General features: G+C 41.4%; 1 protein-coding gene across 2 annotated transcripts in view; it reads left to right on the plus strand.

Annotated features, from left to right (window-relative positions):
• MYRIP (myosin VIIA and Rab interacting protein) overlaps positions 1 to 16,700 on the plus strand; it is a 381,686-nt gene that overhangs the window by 41,331 nt on the left and 323,655 nt on the right. For both annotated transcript variants that reach the window (XR_011361710.1, XM_069958351.1), the window contains exon 2: positions 11,307 to 11,429. Coding sequence is in view for 1 of the 2 variants with exons in the window: in XM_069958351.1 (XP_069814452.1) it covers positions 11,320 to 11,429 (110 nt within the window). In the remaining variant the exon portion in view is untranslated. The remainder of the gene's footprint in view (positions 1 to 11,306; positions 11,430 to 16,700) is intronic.

The following is a 16,700-nucleotide window of genomic DNA, read 5'->3' on the forward strand; positions in this document are numbered from 1 at the left end:
ACATGGATACAGCCAATGACTATATCCATGATTTCCACATAGTCTTAGGGCTTTATCCAAGTTCAGCTGCCACCGCTAATCAAATGCCGAAAGTTCGGGTTTGGATGGACTCGAGCATGCTCCAGGTTCGCTCATCTCTAGTTGTTATCAATTACAGCTGTTTTTTATAAGGTGCGCGTGCTGCTGGCCATGTTCCTATTGACTTCAACGGAGAGCAATATTACATTGAAAATATGTCCGTATTTTAACCGAAAAATTATGCATGTGTTTCTGTGTTATCTGACATTGTGTGAAAATATCCTAAATTTTATCCTTATTTTACATATTGGCCAATGGCTAACATATGTTACTGTACAGCCATTGGCTATGTTCACACATACAATTTCTGTCATTCTTTGGTCAGGTTTTTTCAACCAAAACCAGGAGTGTGTTGAAAACACGGAAACTGGGCTAATCTTTCCATTATAATTTTGCCTTGTGAGTTCCATTTTTGATTTTGGTAGAAAAAAGACTGACCAATAGGATGACGAAAATACTATTTGTGAACTATTGGAGCCATTGGCAGTACTGTAGGAGCCAGGAATAGAGTACATGAACTCACTGGGCCTGCTCTGGCTGGGGAATCAGCAGCTCCTATTCTGTGGCTTCTGATGCTCATAGTGCTTGCGCCGTTATAGGAGAGCTTAGTGCATGTGTGTGCTGTCTACCGTGCTGTGCTGGCTTGGAACATGAGCACAGAATACTAATGAGTATACAAGAAGGATATCAAGAGATACACAGGGCCATTGCAGGTCTAGGGCACAGAGAACACTAGCCCTTTCTCTAGGACCCTATCCTGGCAAGATTTAAAGCTTTTCTTAGCGACATACACCTATAGACACAGCTTTCCCTTGTACGGATGGAAATCTTATTATTAACTAATTATTGTCATACATTCAGTGGCAGCAGTTGACAGGGAATTCTGTAGGTAAAAGATTTGCTTTAATGACCTAAAAGAAATTGCCATTTTTATATACATTTGGAAGTTTGGCTATGTTCACACAACGTCAAAAATAGAGAAAAGGCGTCTGATTTCGCTATTTAAAAAAACGTCTGTTTTTGCCACGATTTAACCCTTTAAGGACATGGCCCATTTTCGTTTTTACGTTTTCGGTTTTTCCTCCTTGTGTTTAAAAGGTCATAGCACTTGCATTTTTCCACCTAGAAACCCACATGAGCCCTTATTTCTTGCGTCACTAATTGTACTTTGCAATTACAGGCTGAATTTTTGCATAAAGTACACTGCGAAACCAGAAAAAAATTCAAAGTGTGGTGAAATTGAAAAAAAAAAACGCATTTCTTTTATTTGGGGGAAATGTGTTTTTACGCCATTCGCCCTGGGGTAAAACTGACTTGTTATGCATGTTCCTCAAGTCGTTACGATTAAAACGATATGTAACATGTATAACTTATATTGTATCTGATGGCCTGTAAAAAATTCAAACCGTTGTTAACCAATATACATTCCTTAAAATCGCTCCATTCCCAGGCTTATAGCGCTTTTATCCTTTGGTCTATGGGGCTGTGCGAGGTGTCATTTTTTGCGCCATGATGTGATCTTTCTATCGGTACCTTGATTGCGCATATACGACTTTTTGATCGCTTTTTATTACATTTTTTCTGGATTTGATGCGACCAAAAATGCGCAATTTTGCACTTTGGGATTTTTTTTGCGCTGACGCCGTTTACCGTACGAGATCAGGAATGTGATTAATTAATAGTTCGGGCGATTACGCACGCGGCGATACCAAACATGTTTATTTATTTATTTATTTGTTTACTTTTATTTAAAACCTGGGGAAAGGGGGGTGATTCAGACTTTTATTAGGGGAGGGGGATTTTTACTATTAACAACACGTTTTTTTTTTTTTTTACACATATACTAGAAGCCCCCCTGGGGGACTTCTAGTATATACACTTTGATCTCTCATAGAGATCTCTGCAGCATAGATATGCTGCAGAGATCCATGAGATCGGCACTCGTTTGCTTTCGGCTGCTGCAGCCGGAAGTAAACGAGTGCTGAGCCGAGGACGGCGCCATCTTGGACGCGTCCCCGGCCGGCATCAGACAGGGAGATCGCTCCTCCGGGACAAGGTCCCGGAGGAGCGATCTCCCCCACTAGACACCAGGGAAACGTTGCCTCCGGTAATCGGAGGCAGCTGTCAACTTTGACAGCTGCCTCCGATTAGCTAATTAGCGGGCACGGCGATCGGACCGTGCCCGCTAATAGCGGCGGTCCCGGGCTACACGCGGCACCCGGGATCGCGGCACTTCAAAGCGGGGCCGCCGCGCACCGGTACCGTACCGGTACGTCCTATGTCCTTAAGAGGTTAACTGACTGCAATGGCAATGCATTGAAGTCAATGGAAAGATGGACGTCCAATGCACACAATGTATTGAATAACAGACGTTTTTACCACTGACGTCAAAATAATGAACCTGATCATTATTTTCGGACGTCTTTTGCAAACAGCGGACGTTTTATATTAGTTGTTCACACACAGTTTTTCTTCTGTCACTGTTCATTCTCCATTTTTTCTATTAAATTCAATGCACTTTTCAATTAAGCCACATCCAAAGGCCAATCAGTAACCCAAACTAGAATTATGTACAAACACCCGTCATTGCAAGGGGAGGCCAGGCTGCTAAATAACGTCCGTTATTTTAGACTTAAAATGACGGACGTAATTTTAAATGGAGCTGAAAAAACGTTGTGTAAATGTATATATTTCATAGTTTTGCACAGGTGAATTGTTCCAAGTATCTATGACTAGTATTTCCTCTAATCAGCATTTGCATACAACTAATTTATTATTATAATTTTCACTATTGAAGGCTTAAATTGTTTTTTATCTACAATGCATGGAGTTTCTAGTCTCTCTTAAAAGTTGTTCTGTTTTTGCTAACAACAGGCAATTAACAAACGGTGTGACAATTTTCTCATTTGTTTGTAGGGAGGGAACTGTTTTCCTAGACAATGAATGCAGTGTGGAGAGAACAGCAGCAAACATTCGTCATGGTTTGTTTGACTTCATACAGCTTGTACACAGGCTGTCAATCTCCAAGGTCTCCAAGATAAATTGAAACAATTATGTCAACAGCTTGGTAGATTTGTGTAATAGATGTGCATTATTTCATTTTATTGAATATTATTAGTAATAAAAATGCAATAGTTTATAGTATGACATGCTGTCGGAATTAATTTCTTCATTATAGCACATTTTTTAACCCAAAAAATATGATTACATTATTACTTTGAAAAATGTAAAATGTTTTTTCTAAGGATACATGAATTATGAATGAACAAGCATAGTGATTATGGAGGTAATGGCATCTAATACACTACTCTGTAAGGGCCCTATTACACCAACAGATTATCTGACAATTTTTTTTAAGCCAAAGCCAGAAATGGATTTAAAAAGAGGAAAAATCTCAGTCTTTCCTTTATGACCTGTTCTCTGTTTATAGTCCATTCCTGGCTTTGGCTCACAAAAATCTGTCAGATAATCTGTTGGTGTAATAGGGCCCTAACTCTTATTCTTAGGGTGTTATTTCACAGGCCTATGGGGGCCAGATAATAAGTGTAAACAAGTGTCGATCTGCTAGATCGGCGCTCGTTTACTGGGCCTATTCCACGGCATGATTATCATTTAACAAGGGCTACATGGACACCGTTACCGATGTCCTTGCAGCCCTTGCTTAAACTTTATACATTACCTATCCAAGCTTGCGGTCTTCTTCTCCCCGGGTCCCCTGCGCTTCAGCTTCAGAGCGGCCTGCCTCAGCTGACAGGCCACTCAGCAAATCACTGGCCACGGCGGTCCTGGCCTGTGATTGGCTGGAGCGTGCGGGACCCAGGGAGAAGAAGACCACAAGAGGAGTCCTGCAGCCTTGATAGGTAATGTAAATCGTCAGTCGCCGGCCGTGCACCGCTATTACACGTAGTGATGCGCGGTCGGCGCCCGACAACATATAGGATGGCATGTCATTACAGAATTCTGTGGTATCTATGCTAGTTAAAATGATATTTCTATGTTGCAGAATCATAGCTTCCTGGCCCCCTTTAGCCTGTTTGTGGTAGCCTGAGGTGGTCAAGAACAGACTAAGTGAAGAAGTTATGCGATTTCCATTAACTCCAATTGACATTAAAAGGAGTTGCATAAATGGCACAGTCATTCCTGCTACTTTGTCCACAAACTAACTAGCTAACTAACTAACTAACTAACTAACACAAACTATAAGGCATATATGAGGATGAAACCCATCCCAGGTGACTACCTCATAAGGCTGATTGAGAGAATGCCAAGAGTGTGCAAAGTTGTCAGCAAAGCAAAAAGCGACTACTTTGGAGAATTTGTATTGCTTAGTTCCGTACGTGGACCTTCATAGTTGTCATGCCTTTAGTATAAATCTACAATGTAGATAAAAAAAATACATGAAATTAAAAGTTGTGTTGAAACATTTCATCAATTAATCCTCAAGGATATTATAGTACAAATAAATGACATGATTTAGTTAGGCTGGGTTCACACTACGTTTTTGAAATTTGTTTTTTGCAAAAACGGATGAAAAACGGATGCATGCGTGTGCATCCATTTGATCCGTTTTTCCATTGAATTCCATTATTAAAAAAAAGGATCAAAACTGATCCATTTTTTTTAACGGACCAAAATGAGGTGGACTACGTTTTTGTGTACGTTAAAAAAAACAGATCAGTTTTTTTAAATAATGGGATTCAATGGAAAACGGATCAAAACGGATGCACATACATGCATCCGTTTTTCCATCGGTTTTTCATCCGTTTTTTTTGCAAAAACGGATGAAAAAAAATAGATTTCAAAAGCGTAGTGTGAACCCAGCCTAATAATAGTGATGAATAACAGTAATGCAGCATATGACGGTCTCTATAGATTACTGCCTATAGCTTACAATAGTTGTAGAAAGTTAAATCAGTAATCAAATAGTGTAAAAGTAAAGTTAATTTGATCAACCCCTACATGACCAAAGGTCATTGTTGCACAGATGTCTAGGTCACATTGAAGCAGTGTTCCTTCTTGCCTTCTAAGAGGGTTCCCAATCAGTCAGTGACAAGTTGTTCTCCTGTCACTGATAGCCTTAACCCTTTAAGGACGGAGCCAGTTTTAATTTTTGTGCTTTCGTTTTTTCCTTCTCGTGTTTAAAAGGCCACTATGCTTGCATATTTTCCCCTACAGACCCACATGAGCCCTTATTTTTTGCGACACGAATTATACTTTGCAAATACAGACTTAATTTTTCTATAAAATGTGCTGCAAAACTAGAAAAAAAAATTATATGTGCGGTGAAATTGGAAAAAAAGGTGCAATCCCTTTTATTTTGAGGGGTTTCGCGTTTACGCCGTTCTCCCTATGGTTAACTGACATGTTATCTATGTTCCTCAAGTCAGTACAATTACAACGATATGTAACTTGCATGACTTTTATTTTATTTGATGGCTTTTAAAAAAAGGAAAACCTTAAAAATAAAAAAACTAAATGTGTTTAAAATTGCTCTGTTCCCATCCTTATAACACTTTTATTGTTTGGGCTATGGGTCTGTGTGAGGGGCCACTTTTTGTGCCATGATCTGCTCTTTCAATTGGTACCTTGTTTGCGTATATGCGACTTTTTCTGGACTTGATGTAAAAAAAAAAAGCCCAATTTTGCACTTTGGCGGGGTTTTGTACTTACTGTACGCTGTTTACCTGGCAAGATCAGGAATGTGATAATTTAATAGTTCGATGATTATAGCAAATATGTTTATTTTTTTTTATAGATTTTTTTATTTTTATTTATAAAATGGTAAAAGGGGGGTGATATAAACTTTTATTAGGGGAGGGGATTTTTTATTAATAAAAAAACTTTATAATTTTTTTTTACATCTAGCAATTAGAAGTCCCCTGGGGGACTTCTATATACACAGCACTGATCTCCCATTGAGATCAATGCTGTTCATATAATACAGCAATGATCCATCAGATGAGTGCTCTGTTACTCTGGTCTGTAGCAGATCAGATACACTGATTGCTGAGCTGGGATCAGCGTCATTACGACGAGGAGCCCCTGCTGGCTCAGTAGAAAGGATCTCCCCTCCGTGATTGCACCGGAGGGGCAAGATCCCCCCACTAGACACCAGGGACAGGGACTAGGACAAGGACTATTTAAATGCAGCTGTCAGCTTTGACAGCTGCATTTAAATTGTTAATTAGCCTGGAGCGGCGATCGTCTGCCCCAGCTAATACCAACGGTCCTTAGCTGCACATAGCAAGCGGGGACCGCACGCTGCAGAGAGGGCTCACGCCGGGAGCCCTCTCTGTTTACCCTTAAAGGCCGCATGACGAGTATACTGTACATGTGTCGTTAAGGAGTTAAATGCCACGATCTTTATAAATCACAGCTATACACAGGAACAGCTACTGGGAATATAAGAATTAAAGGACAACTCTGGCGCTTAAGAAAAAAAAACGAGACAGCAACACATACATTTTATACTCACCATCCCCTTCTGACTCGATCGCAATGAATGGGAGAGAAAAGGCTACTAGTGCACTGGCACACCAGCAGCCTTTTCATTGGCTGGACCACATCACATGACCTCCAGCTTGCTAAGCCAATCAGGGCTAAGCAAGCTGGACTCCATGTGATGTGATCCAGTATGCACATCATCTTTACTCTCCCATTCATTCAAGCTGAAGATTCTAAAGAAGAGAGAGACCAGGCCCGCCCCCAGGTTTTTGACAACATCACTTTTATGGCAGCTGAGCTGTAGATGTTGCTTGCAGGAGTTGTTTGCTTTTGGCACTTCCTGCTGCATATGTAGGTACCTTGGTTCTGGCAGCTAATGGTCAAACCCCTGATAATCAGATAATGAAAGTCCCAGAAAATCCTTTAAAATTAGGTTGTCTTACCTTTAAATGTCTAACTTGAGTGCCAGCTGTGGGACATATACTATGGGAGATTTATTATTTTTCAGTGAAATAATGATAAACTGAAAAAAACATTTGTTAATGATCTTTTAATTGGTAAATACTGGGAAGTCATCAGTTATGACAGTATTGTCTGAATGACCTGAAAACAACTTCTATTTCCTCTTGGCTTTTTCATTTCCAACATTGTGCAAGATTGATGTTAGTTATTGCACCGTCCTTTCTTTTCTCAGTACCATAAACTCAATCTCAATGGAACTGGCATATAATATTTATTTGTTCTCAGACTCATGACATTGTTATATAGCACTCTGTCTGTCAACCTATTTATCTATTGATTTGTGCAAAGCATTGAAAATAAGTGTTAATAAAAGGATGCACCAGTATATCAAAAGCTTCTGTGTAGATGGATGTTGGTCAATGCTCTTCTGACAAAACAATATGTTAGCAGCATGCTTATGTTAGCAGCAAGGTCAGTACCCGGGGCTCTAAAACAATCATAAATACCACTGCATCATCTAGTGAAGAGAAGGTATATATTCAGGGACAGACAGACAGACCCTGAATCCTGTAGATCCAAGTTACATTTCCAATACAGAAATAAAATATGTATTGACTTTTATACTATCGGTCAAGATAGCTGTAAGATAGATAGATAGATAGATAGATAGATAGATAGATAGATAGATAGATAGAAACATAGATAGATAGATAGATAGATAGATAGATAGATAGATAGATAGATAGATAGAAACATAGATAGATAATAGATGGCTAAATAGATAGATGATTGACAGATAGATAGATAGATAGATAGGAGACAGATAGATAGATAGATAGATAGATAGATAGATAGATAGATAGGAGATAGATAGATCATTTCTTTTTTTTTTAGTCAAGAATTTATTTGTAGTACAGAAGATGACTTCTTAGGACCAGAAGTCATATAAAGTATCCCTATGGGTATTTGCCACAATCGAGTTAATTTGCCTCTTGCGGATAAGGCTGGCTTCACATTGCGTTCTTGCAATCCGTTTTTTTTCATCTGTTATTTGCAAAAAAACTGATGCATTTGTGTGCATCTGTTTTGATTCGTTTTACCATTGACTTCCACGGATCAAAACGGATCCTTTTTTTTAACGGACTATTGTGTCCGTTTAAAAAAACGGATCCGTTTTGATCTGTTTATTTTACAATGGAAGTCAACGGAAAAACGGACACAAATGGATCCGTTTTTTCCATCAGTTTTTGCAAAAAACGGATGAAAAAAACGGATTGCAAAAACGCAGTGTGAACCTAGCCTAATATTTTTTTTAAGTATATTAAGTAAAAAAAATACACCCTAAAATGTAACTTTTATGAATACCTAATAAAGAAAATTATCAATTGTTTTTCTAGGGAAGGCACCACCATTAGCATAAGGAAGGGGGCACAGCATCTGGAGCATTTATAGTTTGTTCCTATTATGTCCTTGGATTTGTATCTCTGTACAGCAGCAAGGTCAAGTGTTCGCCATAAAAGGAGCAGCTTGACAAGCTTTAAGAAGCGCCTGACAACAAGACGTCTCTGGTGGGCTAAGGCAGTGGAGGGGTCAATGTCTCTAACAGTGGTGGTCTAGGGACAAGGAGGATGTTAGATAATATTAGCTTTGTACATGTTCATTTAAATTTAGGTTACGGACCAGTTTAATACCAGCATAATATGAGGGCATAACTGAGTTATTATGACCATTACACTGCAAAGACAATGCCTGGTACTGACTGCATCATAGATCCCTATAATAGATAACTATCATGCAATTAGTTTAGTTCATTAGGTAGAGACTTGTATTGTGCCTATATTATGCTAGTGATAAACTGGCCTAAATGTTTGTGATTCTCTCATATTACTTTGCAGTGGACTAATGTTTGTTTAGTTTTTATGTTGTTTTCATAATGCGCTGAAAGCTGAAAGGAGTTGTCTTTTTGCAACTGCTAAAGAGCTACAGGTTGGGGGTCACTGCTTTAGGCCCCATTCACACGTCCGTGTCAGTTTTTACTGTCAGGAAATCCTGATCAGGAGACCTCAAAAGTCATCAGGAAAGTATCAGGATTTCCTGACAGTAATCCGTTTTTACCATCAGGAAACCATCAGGAAAAACCTTCAGGATTTCCTGATGAGAAAAAAAAAACAGGCACCCACATTGCCGAAGTACAACTCCCATCATGGCCTGCCAACATAGCATAATGAGAGTTGTACTTCTGCAACCTGGATGGCCACAGGCTGCAGAAGTACAACTCCCATCATTGCCTGCCAACAGGGGCATGATGAGAATAGTATTTCTGCAACCTGGATAGCCACAGGCAGCAGAACTACAACTCCCATCATGGCCTGCCAACAGGGGCATGATGAGAGTTGTACTTCTGCAACCTGGATGGCCACAGGCTGCAGAAGTACAACTCCCATCATGGCCTGTTAGCAGGACATGGTATTGGGGGGGAGGGGTGTATAAGGCTGTGTATCTCACCTGTCGGCGGCGGAAGAACAGCGACGGCAGCTGGTGGGAGTCCTGGGCAGGTGCAACCTGCTGCGGTCTCGGGGGGGGGGGGTGGACAGGGTACCGGGGGCCACAGAGGTCGGGGGTGGCAGCGGGGTGATGCAGTGAGGCGTGGCGAGGTCATCGGGCGGCAGCGGTAGGGTGATGCGACGCGGCGGGGGTCATCGGGCGGCGGCAGCTGATGTCCGGGTGCAGGGGCAGAGAAGCTGATGTCCTGTCCGATCCCTTGGGGTGGTGGCGGCGCGGCGTTCGGGCAGCGGGGGTGCCGGCGGGCTCTCAATCATCCGGAATCTTCCGGCGCTCCTGTAGACTTCTATGGGGGCGTCTGGGCCCGAATTCCGGACAAAAATAGGACATGTCCTATTTTTTCCGGATATATTTTCCGGAACGGACACCCTTTCGGAAAAATCCGGAAGGGTGTCCGTGACCAATTAATTCCTGTTAGGAAATCCGGATGGTTTTTCCGGACGTGTGAAGGGGGCCTTACTGTTTATACACATAGACAGCACTGCTGAACATAAATACACAGGGAAAAAAACATAGCTCTGCTACACGCAAACAAATACAGCTTTACTACACAAAAATGCATGCACAGCACTGTTATGCCCACACGACTGCTAAAACATAATTCTGCTATACACAGGAACAGCTATACTCAGTACACACACAGCTCTGCTACACAGTACATACACAGTGTGATATCGCTGAATGGCCTTTCTCCTCAATGCAGGGTAAACTTTGTATGGCTGAAGTCACTGCAAAGTTCTCTTAGTGATTGGTTGCAGTGCTTCACCAGCACTTCACTCCATCACTAGGGAAGCAGACACAATGTGCAGACACTTATTGTCAGTGAGTGGATACTTGTGCAACCGTTCACCTCCATTATTGACGGTAGCGTGTTCCCTGTTTCCACAAAGAGATGTGCTTCAAACAAACAATATAGCCTGGAGGGAAGAAGGGAATGAGGGGTGGGCACAATCAAAGCCTCTAAAAAACTATGTTTCTGGCCGCAGCAAACAATGCAATTAGCCAAAAATCAAGCATTTCTTCTTCTCTAATTGGCTAATCGCTGGACCTTTTCAGTCTATAATCGCCTCGTGTAAAAGGAACTGAAGAGTAGCAATTTAAATGGCTGACATGTGAGCAACTGTGGTGTCTGAATGTAATTCACAATATAATTCTAGTGCAGAACCTTTTGTGTGATCTTTTTTTTTTTTTTGTGCAGATTCTGTAATTTGAAACAAAGTACAATACAGTGAAGGTGAATAGGACTTTACAAGACAACTCAAATATAGTAGTAAAAATAAAACATTGGGAAGATTTAGTAAGGATGTGCCGCAGATTCCTGCATTCTCCCTGGCATACACCAGTCCTATAGCACACATCTCACCTCGTATAGGACATATCTCTAAAAGGTTGACTAAAAATGAAAACTATTTAGCCAAAGTTTAGTCACTGTAAAGAGATACCATATATGAGATGTTTTACATACTAGTGGAATTGAGCTTCTTCTTATTGTAAATAGCATATAAAGTAGAATGTAAGTTTTGTAAGGACTTCAGGACCATCACATAAAGCAGATCCTTGTGTCTTCCTGTGTTTCAGAAACAAATAGTCACTGGCTGTTAAGCTATTTTTTGCAGCTGCTAATGGATTTTATTGTGCATTTACCTCAGATAAAATATGTATGATGATCTCTATAATTAGCAGAAGTGTTTTGTGTTTCTCCAGGTAAAGCCATGATTGCAGATTCAATGTGATGTACAGATTTCTTTCATTGCTTTCAGGACTAAGGAAAAGATGGGGAGGAAACTGGATCTTTCTGGTCTGACTGAGGATGAAGCTGAACATGTCCTTCAGGTTGTCCAGCGAGATTTTAGCCTCAGGAAGAAAGAAGAAGAAAGGTTAAGGTACTGTTGGACATTTTTCTTTGAGGTGGAAAGGGTCATGATGCATGCACCATATTCTTATATGTCAAGCTTTCAGTTTTCATCTACTGCTGTACTGTGTTTGCCATCATTTTTCTGACACTAAGTGGACAAATGTGTTGCAGAAACAGGGTCAATTTATATTGTAACTTTGATGACAAGTTTGCATCATGTATCACAGTATTGGTTTTTTTTTTTCCACAGTTCATCGTTTCATATAAGGCACCCTATCACTTGATAAATTGGCTGAAAAATTCTGTTGTCACACCATAAAATACTAAGATCATAGACATTCAATATATTTACAATTTTTTATTTACTAACTTTCAGTCTACCAAGGGAGATTTAAAAGTTCTAGCTGGGAATGCATGACATAATGTTATCTTGTTTAAGGCTAGGCTTACACTGCGTTTTTTTAGAAACACTGATGCATTTGTGTGCATCCATTTTTCCATTGACTTCCATTATAAAAAAACGGATCAAAACGGATGAAAAAAACATAGTTTGAACCCAGCCGAAGTCTGATATCGTGAGGGTCGTTAATCATATGGTCCATGTTATGTTCAAAAAATATTTAGATGTTTCTTTTTTAAAATAAATAAAAAGGATTCTGTTCAGGTGTTACACTTTTTTCTTAATGGTTAGACGAAGTATATTAGGTTTATAGGTATGTTAAAGGGGTTGGCCACTTTATAGTAAAATAGGTCAGTGTACAGTATTAGTAAGTGTACTCACTGTATATAGTGACAGCAGCTCCCTGTGTACCTCATAGAGCTAATATCAGACTCTCCTCCTCCAGGCTGGGCTGCCCTGCTCTGTGGTGTTTTGGTCCATAAGATGGCTGACATGGAGAAGCATGTGACCATGCCCCGCCCCCTAGTGTCCACCACTGAGCCTGTATATGTCTATTGAGGACACAGTGGACAGGGCATGGTCACATGCTCCTCCATGTCGGCCATTTTATGGACACAAACAAAACAGAGCAGGGCAGCCCAGCCTGGTGAAGGGGAGTCTGATTTTGGCTCTATGAGGTACACAGGGAGCTGCTGTCAGTATATACATTGAGTACAGTTACTAATACTTTGTACGTACCTATTTTACTAAAAAGTGGCCAACCCCTTTAAATAAGTTGTTGAAATTGCATCCTATTTCGTTGCATATGGAATCATAGTGAAGCATTCATAGATCTCCATGTGCCTTTAGTTTTCTATATAGCTACACATAGAGGTTTATGTACATATAACAGATCCCCTAATCCCATTTTTCCTGTAGAAACTTTTTTAGGGGAAAAACTGTGTCTAATGGAGGTAACATAGAGCTTGACATGGAGAGCCGACAGGTTCGTTCGTACTGTCTAGTGTCTCTTTGTGTCATTGCCCAGGGAATGTTTACTCAAAGTTTTGAGTCCTCCCCAGACTAGATCCATAGAGCTCAATTAATGCCGACTGTTTATGAGCAGTCTGTTACTTTAAAGGCGGTTCTGTATTCTATATTCAAAGTACATTCTATTTCTCAAACATTTTTTTTGCATACCCTAAAATCATGATCAGCTACACTTTTGAGTCATACAAAAACAAAGTATATAATTGTAATGACCAGTTGTAGTCATTAGTAGTAAGGGCTTGCAGTGGGCATGCCGTAACACAAAAATGTGTAAACATTCCCCCACACCATTCCTAATAATAATATAAAAGGGGTATTTCCAACTGGGCTTGTTATCTATTCTTCTGCATGTTTTTGTTTTTTGCAGACAACTGAACCATGGTTTTTCCACTTCACATAATCAAAGTGGTCAATGTCAATTCAATTATTCAAGTGGTCATGTCAATTCTTTGAGCAGAGAGGTGCGGAGAGCAGAGGCGTGCGTGGCCTCCCATTGAAAGAGATAGCAGGCGGGATTTGGAGCGGAGTCCGCAGGCGAGGGTTCTAAGCCAAATCTCTGCACCGATTCCATAGTGGGAACGGACCCTTAGGAATAGAAATGAGCGAATTTACAGTAGGAACGAAGTGAAGAGCTTCATTCCTATCTGCATTCTGCTCATCAGGCTGCAGGCAAACCCAAACAATGCATATTTGAATCCCACAGCCATAGGCTGTATTCATGTTTTACAGGCAGTCCTCGAGCTGCAACCACTTTCTCCAGGAAGCAGGATTTAAATGCCATTTTTTCAGGTCTGTTAACTCTTCTGCCCGATTCACCACATGGAATTGCTGAGAAATGCAAATATCAGGTTTTTTTTTTCTTCAATTTATGTTTAAACTGTTTCTGTACATTTTATGTAAGTTTTTTTATTCTATTTTTTCTTTAGCTTTCAGGACTTTCATATACTAAAAAGTTTTGCCAAATTGAAGCTAAGCATTTCTGCATACTATAAATTGGGACTTGTATATGTGACCTCTTTACTGCAAGGAAGCAGATGGTAGAAGATGGGTATGGCAGTCCTAGCACACATGTTTTTGGTTGTGTAGGCTGTTTTGGGTTCAGAGTATTGTTTTGGGTTCAATTTGTATCCTGAGAGAGGGGCAAGTTTGCGACTGAGCTGTGGAGCAGTGTTTATCCCTCACAGTTGAACCCATGTAGTGCAGGCAAAGAGGGGCCTTCTGTGTGACATGGACTTTCTACAGGGTGCAACACTTCTGCATTTTCCACTGTGTGAGACTTGAGGGCATGGTTTGATATTTGCGACTTTGTAATGTGTGTCATCAGTTCAGTTTCATGTTCTCTTTTGCTCTTCATTGAACTTTTACTTCACAGCTATAAATCCTACTCCTTCATAGCCCACACGAAAAACTAGTTTTGACGTGAATGCAAGTTGACATTAAAGTAATTGATGTAAAAACTTTATTGGTTCAAAACAATGCAGTAATAACCAAATATATTCACAGTAGCTTCACTGGAATAAGAGAAACTTTAGATCAGGTATTTATTGATTATACAAATATAAATAACCACTCAGTACTTGCAGGACCAGATGGAAAATTCTGTGATCCTGTGGAAGCCTACTATTGTTTACCCTTTTACAGTTTTTTGTTTCTTTGTTTTATAATTAACCGGCAAAACACAATGATGTGTTGCAGTACTGGGATCCTAAAGCCAAATCTGACAATTATAAAGCCACATTTACTCATCCGTAGCTCTGTCTACAGCCTTGGACTACAGCTATAATCCACAGCTACCAACAACCTGTCTAGACTGGCGTGGACCTCTTTATTCACTATTGGGAATCTGTGCCACAAAGTTATGGCTCATCAGTATTTTTGAGGCACAGATTCCAGCCCAAACACACACCATAACACGTATGGATGTCTGCATGGGGCCACAGTAGGGCTGGGCGATATTGGCTTAAATCAATATCGCGGTTTATCGCACATGTAGCTGCGATAACGATAATTGAACGATAACTATGACACGCCACTTTGTAAGCCACACCCTCTTTTTGCAAGCCACACCCACTTGTATGTGCCAAATTGGGGATATTTTCTTTCTAAGGATACAAACACACACGGCATATATGCTGCGTATTTACTGCTGCGATACACCGCAAATACGCAGCAGATTAGATCTAAATAACTGAACACAGTATCAAATCTGCTGCATATCGTAGCAGTAAATACGCTGCGTATACGGTGTGGGTGTTTGTACCCTAAAAAGTATTTAAAAAAACCCAGTAACTTACTCAGCAGCAACTCAAGGCTGTGTATTTAGTCTATTGTGACTATTATTTGTCATTATTAGGGGTCTTAGCAGAGTTATACAGCTACATACACACAGGAAGGGACAAGTCTCTATATATACACACAGGAGGAAGGGAGACTGCCCCCCTTCCTCATGTGTGTGTATATACAGAGACTTGTCTCCCTTCCTTCCAGCCAGTTACATGTGGTGACTAGGAACTGAAGGGATAGCTAGAGCTAGATGAACTGAGACAACTCTGCTATTCCAGGGACATCCAGTGTTACATGTGTCCATGAACTGAGACAACTCGGCTATTCCAGGGACATCCAGTGTTACATGTGTCCATGAACTGAGACAACTCGGCTATTCCAGGGACATCCAGTGTTACATGTGTCCATGAACTGAGACAACTCGGCTATTCCAGGGACATCCAGTGTTACATGTGTCCATGAACTGAGACAACTCTGCTATTCCAGGGACATCCAGTGTTACATGTGTCCATGAACTGAGACAACTCGGCTATTCCAGGGACATCCAGTGTTACATGTGTCCATGAACTGAGACAACTCGGCTATTCCAGGGAAAGCCAGAGCCTGAGTGTAGATGAAGAAACCGCTCTCTCCTTTCGCCTCTGGTGTCAGGTGTCAGTGATAAGAGACAGAGCACGTCAGGGAAACTAAACAAGAAAGCGGCTCCTCCGTGCACTAACATGCTGCTACACAGACACTGTCCCTTTCCCTGGACACAATGGGAGGATCTACAACCCGGCAGAGTGTGCCTCCTGAAGACCGGTGCCGGCTAGGAGTGACGGGGGAGGGCTGTGTGGACGGCAGCACAGTAGTAAGTTTACCTCCTGAAGGCTGCTGCTCCTCAGTCACACGGATGGGGGATAGTAGGGGGCCCCAAGCAATTTCCCTGTTTGATAGGACGGGTCCGGCAGTGACAGGAGGGGGATGGGGCAGCGCTGTCACCCGAGCAGCAGTCCGGTCCTCAGCCTGCAGACGTCTGCTCTGTACCTCGTTCACTGCCCGGGGAGTGCAGGACACTAGACACTCCGAGGCTGCACTCGGCCGCGGGGCTCCACCGGCTCAGTGTCCGCATCTTGGGGCCCGGGAGGGAGATAAGCCAGATCCCTGGGCTATAGTGTCAGTACTCAGTGATCCCCCTCCTGTCTCGGGCCTCGGATAAGACTCCTCTCATTCGATCAGCTGCAGCCACATCCTGCCTGGCTCTGACACGCCGACATCCCTGCATCTGCACATACAGCGCACAAAACTGTGAAATACCGCAGATACCGTCCTGGCAGAGTTGAGGTCGGTTAACCGACGCCATGGACGGTATCGGTATTTTCACGGTATACCGCCCAGCCCTAGGCCACAGAAATTAAAGGGTCCACCTCTGTCTTTTGCATACCCGCAAATGCGGACAGAATTAATGGTTGTGTGAAAGGAGCCTAACATCTGCACAGAATTTGTATCTTCTTATACAAATTATCTCTCCTCCAGAGGGAAAGCAGCTATTACTCCAGTTACCCCTGAAGGTGGCTACCACACTACATCCCATTAATCCCTTCCAGC

The sequence above is a fragment of the Dendropsophus ebraccatus genome, chromosome 2 (assembly GCF_027789765.1).
Source record: "Dendropsophus ebraccatus isolate aDenEbr1 chromosome 2, aDenEbr1.pat, whole genome shotgun sequence".
Taxonomy (NCBI): domain Eukaryota; kingdom Metazoa; phylum Chordata; class Amphibia; order Anura; family Hylidae; genus Dendropsophus; species Dendropsophus ebraccatus.